Below are 8,315 nucleotides of genomic sequence, written 5' to 3'. Positions count from 1 at the left end.
TATCCCCTCTACTCGTTCAGTTACGTATTGCTCCAACATGTCCTCAACACCTGCTAGCCCGCAGCCAAACATCACTCTGCGTGGTCATCGACCTAACCAGCAGCCACGACAGCAACGCATCAATCATGGAGATGATCGCTCTCGGATGCGGCTCCAAAGTCGGCTGAGCCATCGAAACCAGAACAGTAACAGGCATGGTGGGCCGCGAAGATAATGAGGTCGGTGTTACACAAGGCGAGTATGGTATTGCATGGTGCGCCCGTCTGATAGAGAGGAGGGCTTGGACAATGGAAGGATTCGAACGATGAACGATGAAGGTAAGAAGGAGGACAGACTCGTAAGGCATCTCATAGTACTGGCAGTCACTGCTCTGCGACGAAGCCATGATGCGGGAAGTGCTGCTGCCGGCAATTTCAGTAGCGCAGCTTGATGTGCTCTCGCGAGAGAGTGTCTCTTCGTCAATAAGATATCGATTGTCCTCATCATGTGCTCATACCCGTCCTTACATATCCTCAAAGTCCGTAACATAACCACAATCGTGAACTCGAGCCAATGCTTGTACCGATGGGTGCGACGCGTACGAAGGTATAGATCCGGTTGTAAAAGGTAGTCGCATAAGCCTTGCTCATGGTCGCTGAGCTGGATTAGTGGCAGTAACAGCTTCGTCCTTTTTAGTCAACATTTCTCGACGCAATTATCGCATTCTTGGATGGCGTTAGTTAAAGTAGTTGATCTGTCACTAATTCAGTGGGTTGGAGGCAGGGTGCGCTGGCGGGAGTGGTCCCAGCATTCAAGTGGCACGCAGGAGCGACTTGTTCATCTCGACATGTATCTACGGTGATGGTGTATCTTCGAAAATGACATGAGAGTCTGGTACAGCTTCGGCCAACTGTGTACGCCATCTAACGCCGATGGCCTAGCCTTCCTGTCCTCGCAATACAGACCTTAGCCTCAATCCAGAAGCCGAACACCAACTCCCGTAGCACAATGTGCTGCCAGTGCTAGCCAGCAGATCCAAAGGTGATCACTTTGACGACTTGGGAACCAGCGTGGACGCCGTGTCTTGTAGGAAGATGTCAAGTTTGGCATTGAAGTCGTTCATTCGAGTTTATTGCCGTTGACTCGTTCTCGGGACCCGTTCCGAAGGATTAGTGGATCTTGTCTGCCGAACCTCGGAGTATCGGATCCATATCCGATCTAAGCTGTCCGAGCACGAATTCTTAGCTGATCTCAGTCTATCACAATATCATCTCCATTGCAGCCACGAACGAGCACAATCATCCCAAGCAGAGCATGCTAATCGGCGCGGCCCAAAGACTCGTGAGACCCAGAGCTATACCAAAGGTCATGGCATCTATGGCATCATCCGGCATGAATGTGCCTTCGCCATCCATCGCAGTCATCGGGTGCGGTAGGTTGCTCAGAACGACAGCTTTCGAACGTCGATTAACTTATGCAGGCAGTCTCGGGACAGCCATCGTGCGCGGCTTAATGAATGAGCAGAAAGCCAAGGTTAGGCCCTCCAAGATCTGCGCTGCGGTCAGCTCACAGAGCTCCGCCAACACATTGCATGACACATTCGAAGATAGTCCCATCGAGGTCCTGGTCTACCAAGGCGGAAACACCAATGCTGCCAGAGACTGTGATGTTAGTATACTAGCTTGTCCGCCACATTCGATGTCGAATGTGTTAGGTGAGAAAGGCATGCCGGATGCGTTGAAGGGGAAGATCCTTATCAGTGTCCTTGCTGGTGTTCAGACGAGCAGTATACTCAAGACCATTTACCCGGCTGGCGTACCTTCGGACGACGAGAGATGCTGGGTCTTCCGTGCATTACCGAATCTCGCAGTCTCGACAGGTGCCTCCGCAACAGCTGTTGAGGTGCCAGCTTCAGAAACGCCTGCCGCCAAGATCGGCTTGGTGGACTTGATTATGCAACAGCTTGGCGGCATCGTACATGTTCCAGCATTGTTGATGGACGCAGGTACAGTCCTGTGTGGCTCGGCACCAGCATGGGTTGCACTGTTCGTAGATGGTCTGGTGGATGGCGCGGTGGCCGCAGGTGTTCCGAGGACGAAAGCCAATACGATGGCTGCGCAAATGCTTGCAAGCACAGCAGCGTTGCTGAAGGAAGATCAACGGCCATCAGCATTGCGAGAGTCCATCTGTGCTATGCCAGGTTGCACTACCCAAGGAAATCTGATACTCGAAGAAGGTGGTGTCAGAGGTGTGTCGGCGAAAGCGATGAAGACAGCCATTGAAGCGGCCAGTGGACTAGGCTGAGAGTCTTGGATGACTCGGAGTACAGATTCGTTGAGCGTCCGAGGCGAGAGCTCTGCTGGATACTGCCCCATTGATAATGAGTCATTGGTTGCATAGTGTTCGGTATGATTCAGCTGAGAAGCAATATGGTGCAGAGGTGTTGTCAAAGTTGTGTGAACGGTAGAGGCAAAAGCGGCAATGCCGGAGAATGTTGATGCGCCACGACCGCTATGGGCTGCTACCATATTGAGCAGATCGCACCACGTCCGACCGAGCCGAATGTTACTCATCTCGCCGGCAATGGTTGCCCAAGCAGGACGGAAACTGTCGTTTGCGACAGGACACAACATATATGTAGCATGAACTGAGCTTGGTCAGCAGTTTCGTATTACCTGAGCTTGCTGTTTGTGCCGCAAGGGCTTCTGTCCCACTCCGACTAGCCACAGCACCGATACTTCAGCCATGCCGCCGGACACACTTGTTTTCGTCAGCAATGTCGCGACCAGAGCTGCGCCAACCAGGGCCCTGGCGTCCATGGCAGGAAAAGCATACGAACGTAATGCAGCTTGAGCCACGGCATTGATTGTCTCGGCCAGCATCATCTGACCAGCCATTCGACTCCCAATGTCCGGTGAGGAACAGAGTAACTCGAGTTGCGCGTCGGAATTGCAGGAACGTGTGAGCGCTTCGGGGTTTGCACGCCACTGACAGAGGTGTAATCATCTAGCTATTAGACAACAGAGCTAGTCGGTGCCTCTTTAATATCTGGAATCTGCCGGCAAGCTTCAGAAAGACATGATCTCTGGCGACATCGCTCCTGTGGTGGTCGGCTGTTCGACAAACAAGCGTTCTCAATCTGGAGGGCCTCAGCAATCGCGGACGACATATCAATGGCTCAGACAACACATCAAGACGGGGTTGCAGCTTCAGTCAAATCGTGCTGCAAGACTGTATGCTGGCTGAATTGTAGGAGGCAGACGATGAGGAAGCAGGATTCTCTGGTCGGTACAAAGCATATCTAGTCGTCCTTGCCAGGAGACTCGAAGCATGTTCTTGCTATCTTGTGACATTGGAGGCGAGCATTCGTGGTCTCGGGGGATGAGGAGGCAAGCGAGACAAAGACATGTTGACGCTAAGGATCGGGTAGCGCGCAATGGCAATGAGCGTCCTGGTCCGGTAGCTGTTCCATGGATGTGACCGAGAGCAAGCGCCAGGCTGTTGGCTTTGGTGAGTATGGCAGACACCGCAGAGCTTGGTCAGCGGTTACAGATACCTGGCAGCGAGTGAGGTTTCAAGGTTTCTGGCGTGAATTGTTCCGGACGCTGGTGAGGCATTGGTCGGCGGGAGCAGACTGCTCTGCTTTGTCAGTATTCGGACGCATGATGCTGAAGCCGTGACTGAAAATGGTGCCCAGGGTCGAGCAAATAAGGAAGCTGCTTCATACCTTGAATGGAAGGAGACGCTGCAACAAGTGCGCCAGTTTCTGAAGCTTTGCCCTTTTCTTTCGCCGTGCACGCTACAAATTGGTCCATAGTTCGCCACAAGCTTTGTTGATCGAATACCGTGATGTTTTTCATTGTCTCTGTAGTTCCGGCTGTCGCATGTAAATATGAGGTCTACCGGATGGCTCCAACTGCATTGCCCGCCTCAAGCTCATGCAACCGATCTGGATACTTCCTCCTCGTGCTCGCTCTAACTGATGAGAACGACCCATTCTGGATGTCCTCGCAAAGCTCCGCCGGGAAGGAGGCAAGCACACTGCGTCGGAAATCTCGTAAGACGTCTTGGACGTTTGCACTTCGCTGGGTCGCCATAGCGCATCTTACTGGTGTGACAAATGGCATTAGGTGAATTCTCGAGGTGAGGTTCGCGAGCAACAATGTCGCAGCTGCGTCGAAGTTGTTTGGGTGTCGTTGGAAAAGAATGTAGGATTTATGGTGAGACACAACGGTTGCATCGCCAACGCCTCTGTCAGATGTTAGCGGATGCTGCCCTCTCGGCAAGTGCTTCCTTCCACATCTTTATCCTTGTACGACCATGACTTCAGCACTTCCAGCTCGTCCGGTCGTAGCACCAGTCTTCACATCCGAGTCGTTCGAATCACCAATCTGTGCGAGACATGCAGGTGCCGAACCTCTATGCATATCCAACATCATAACCTCGGTCATTCCTCTCGCAGATACCTCTCGTCGCGACCGCTCTACCGTGTCGACCTGCACCGCGCCTGGAGCTGAAATTTCCATACTCAGCATCCACTCTTGTCGCAGGGTTCTTCCGGCCAGGCGTGGTGCTGGTCTCCAGCAGGAGGGGAGGGCTCGGAGGCTGCTGTCTTTGCTCGCAAGAGGTCGCACGGCGCTCGGGGTCTCGTGGTGAAGCTCGTAATGCTCCAACGGCATCAAATGTAATGTTCAACGGCGCAAAGGTGTGGCAGGTAGGTGGCATCAAGGCGGGGACGGTTCGCTTTGACAATCGACTTGTGTGTTATCATCATGGATCTTGCACATCGCTACTCCACGACGCTTTGACGCCGAAGGGTCTAAGCACATTCAACGTGGGCGTTGAGCAATTCTAGTCGCGGTATAATCGAGCTGCGCAGCTAAACAAGGCTGGCAAGAACAACCGAGGTAGATTTGAAGTGGAAAGTACCAACAGACGCGACGCGACGCGACGAGCTAAGCCATTATGGCTGCTTTGGCAAGTTTGACGAGCAGGAGGAATGAGCTACACCTTCTCTCGATTTCTGTTCATCGCAGCTCAGACGATCATCTTCTGCTAATGTCTAATGACTGTAATCCTCATACCTCATGCGGATCCACAGCCTTGCTGTCTGCTCTTCCACGAATGCATAGTAACAAGCCTTCTTTGGCCCCCAGCGATGCCAACATCCATTCTCTTGCCTCGCCTCCTATGACCTCGAATCTGAAACCGATACACTGCTTACGACAAGCACAATCCTCGGACGTTCTAGCACAATCCATGTGTTCCACCGCCAGCTTCCGTAGTCCTCGAACTTCGCCATGATGCTAAAAATTGGCTTGCTGAGGATGGTCTCTTCATGTCCGGAGCTGAAACGCGTGCGGACAGATGAGATAACTAAGGACGCAAATCCTCGGACCGTGATATTTGCAATTGTCTCAGAACCTAGGCAGTGATCACGTTATCGCCATATGTTACAGCTCCTTGTGTGAGTATGGTAACTACAAACAGCCGTGAGCCGAGTGCCATGAGGTATATAGCCCATTGCTGATCACCCACACACACCTCGTAATCTTCGTGATACCACAATCAGTACTATCAATCAACACATCGGCAAGGTACATACATGCTCCTTGAAGCGCTCCAGCCAGCACTGACATCCTCCAGATGCCTCAACCTCAATCAATCATGAACTTCAATATCTGGTCTCTCCTCTTCGGAGTCGCCACCGTCATACTAGTCGAAGGCACTAGGCCCCAACGCTCAGTCACAGGCCAAATTCGATTCTGCAATGAGGTCGACTGCGACAGTCCTTGCCAGGTCGAAGATCTCGAGTTTGGCAAATGCAAACCCATCCTGGGTTTCGTGGCCGCAGGCGATCGAGGAAGCAGCATCTACGTGAGTGTCACGTACCCGTCCAAATTATCGCAGTTGCTGACGTTCCACCTCTGCAGTTCAGTGGCATCAAGAAGAAAGGAGACGTCCAGTGCCAAGTGTATACCCGTGATGACTGCAAGAACAAAGATGACTCGTTCACCTCCGGAGAGTTCGATCACCCGTATTGGTTTGGGTCGGAGTGGGATACTGCCGTCGCAAAGTCATACAAGTGCCGCTCCAAACGATGCAAGGGAGGATGACACAGGGTGGTGCGTGGCGGCTCAAACAACGTTGGTTTGAGCTGGCAGAAAGACCTCAGTGAACGGAAGAGGTCAACAGCAGTCATGGCTGCATTTGTTAAGAGCGCTATGGTGGCGGAAGGCCCTGACGCGTTCAACATGCTTCAGCTTCCGACAGAATGGTTTCGGGGGACAAACAGAGTTCAAATACTCATAGCAATGAATTCCACGGTTGCAGCTTGCGGAGACGCGGCACGAACGATAGCATCTGATCTCTCAGGAATAAATACCTGCGTCTTGTCCAGCTCAGCATATCTTCATCTTCGACAAGCATCCATCACAAAGCAAAGCCATATTTATTCCATACATTGGAAAGTACCTCCTCCATCAAGTGCCACGCTGCATACTGACGTCTACCAGAATCACGAACCAAAAAGGCATTTTCCCCCCATCCAACCATGCAATTGAAATCTCTCCTCCTCCTCGGCGCTTCTGCCAACCTCGCTCTCGGTGCAGCGCTCGCACCCAGAGACGGTGGTCCCGAGAAGCTCCACTTCTGTACAGAGCTCGACTTCGGTGGCACCTGCTATGACGAAGTAGTCGAGCTCGACAGATGCAAGCCGATTCCTCAGACTCCATCTACTGGTGACAAAGGCTCCAGCTTCAAGGTACATCACTCTTGATCTATCTGTGCTGGTCACGTCCACCTAATATTGACTTATTAACAGTTTATCGACGTTCAAAACCCGAGAGCAAATCTCTGTGTCCTCTTCGACAAGGACGGCTGCGACACGGGTGAGAAGGGCAGCGCCTACCGGTGGGTCGGTATCAATAGCGAACGTCCTTACAACATGAACGAGGAAGCTCAAGGAGATACTGTTTTCAAGGCATACAGGTGTCAGGCCAATAACCTAGGACCGATGATAGAAGATCTTCTGGGCAAGATCACAACTGCTAGGGTTTGAACAGATCTTCGTTAATGGGCAGGATGCATAAGAATAGGTCAGCAGGCATGCAATTGACGGTCGAATCCAAAGGCGGAGACAGAAGCAAAACAGGGCAATGAGCTACGATCACAAGGACGATGAGCTTGGAGCTGATTAGCTGTTTTGTATTCATCATCTTGTGCGCGTGTCGTCCTTGGTTGAACGATCACTATCTCTCCGTGTCATGAACTCTGAGCCATGCTTCGACGTTCAGCAGCCTTTGCGTATTGTATGCGACGACCACTCTCATGCTCTATCATCAAGCTCCTGTATGTGTTTTGATCTAAGCTCAATCTTGAGCCAGCTTCTCATCTGCACTTTCTCTCTTGTTCGCCCTCCGGCTGCTTCACATATTGTGCACCTGACCTAGTAGTTTCTCTTGATGAACTTGCCCTTCTTAGCACACGCAGCTCGGCACTGTTCAGGACCATCGATAGCGCCAGTGCCCACAGCAGCAATCTGACCAGCAATCTTGTCCACATCAACGCCATCTCCAAGAACCGTCTCGGTAACGTTGCTGTTGAAACTGAAGAAGGCATTTGCAATGTTCTGAGTACCAGGATCTTCAGAGTTGAAGGCAGTTACAAGTTGTGCGTTCTCGCAGCCGATGTTCATCATCCAGTGAATCGAGCCAGCCTGGAAGATGGTCATCTCCATTGGGGTGAGGGTTTCTTCGACTGTTCGTGCACCATTCTCGGAGATCATGAAGGTTTGGGTTGTGCCTGCCACAGCGACGGCGTATTTTGCGGCTCGAGGGTGGACATGAGGTGGGAGCATGGCGCAAGGACCAAGGTTGATGATGGCCTGGAGATGTTAGCAGAAGTCAAGCTGAGAGATAAGGAGCTTACCATTGACATGCCGTTACCGACTGTAGCAGGGAAGGTGGCAGCATTGGCCCAAGCGACGCCACCTGGTGAGAAGTTGTAGTTGTCAGATTTGCAGAAGTCGAAGAACCAGTCGGAGTCTTTTGAAAGCAAGTTCATCTTGTCGAGGTTGGTGTCGGCCGTTCGAAGGTTTGCGACTAGACCTGGGTCAACGTCGGTGTCGACGGCCAAAGCCAAGGAGGCAATGGCTACGACGAAGAAGGTGATGCTAGAGAACAACATTTTGTGTGTTTGAATGTTGGTTTGAATTGGAGGATGTTCTGGTTGTGCTTTGGTTGGTGTGAAGAGTTTGGAGTGGACGATTCGAGATGTAGGTGTTGGGTTGAACGAAGGGAAGGAAGGAACGGTGAGAGTGGGAGAAGTCCTGCTTG

At 51.9% G+C, this 8,315-nt stretch overlaps 3 protein-coding genes across 3 annotated transcripts; 2 read left to right on the top strand and 1 right to left on the bottom strand.

Moving 5' to 3' along the window:
• Positions 1-1,347: 1,347 nt before the first annotated feature.
• Positions 1,348-2,283, top strand: PMZ80_010799 (uncharacterized protein; the record flags this gene model as incomplete). The annotated part of the gene is made up of 2 exons (XM_064879187.1): positions 1,348-1,411; positions 1,460-2,283. The coding sequence occupies 2 exons, from the start codon at positions 1,348-1,350 to the stop codon at positions 2,281-2,283; spliced, it is 888 nt and encodes a 295-aa protein (XP_064725140.1).
• A 4,249-nt stretch (positions 2,284-6,532) lies between these two features.
• PMZ80_010798 (uncharacterized protein) lies at positions 6,533-7,039 on the top strand (the record flags this gene model as incomplete). The annotated part of the gene is made up of 2 exons (XM_064879186.1): positions 6,533-6,742; positions 6,803-7,039. The coding sequence occupies 2 exons, from the start codon at positions 6,533-6,535 to the stop codon at positions 7,037-7,039; spliced, it is 447 nt and encodes a 148-aa protein (XP_064725139.1).
• A 387-nt stretch (positions 7,040-7,426) lies between these two features.
• On the bottom strand, positions 7,427-8,166 carry PMZ80_010797 (uncharacterized protein; the record flags this gene model as incomplete). Its single annotated transcript, XM_064879185.1, has 2 exons — positions 7,427-7,864; positions 7,909-8,166. The coding sequence occupies 2 exons, from the start codon at positions 8,164-8,166 to the stop codon at positions 7,427-7,429; spliced, it is 696 nt and encodes a 231-aa protein (XP_064725138.1).
• Positions 8,167-8,315: the final 149 nt, after the last annotated feature.

This window comes from Knufia obscura (genome assembly GCF_036327395.1).
Source record: "Knufia obscura strain CCFEE 5817 isolate CBS 148926 chromosome Unknown scaffold_20, whole genome shotgun sequence".
Lineage (NCBI taxonomy): Eukaryota > Fungi > Ascomycota > Eurotiomycetes > Chaetothyriales > Trichomeriaceae > Knufia > Knufia obscura.
Note: the sequence above shows the minus strand (reverse complement) of the source record. Positions and strands in the feature narration are given on the sequence as shown.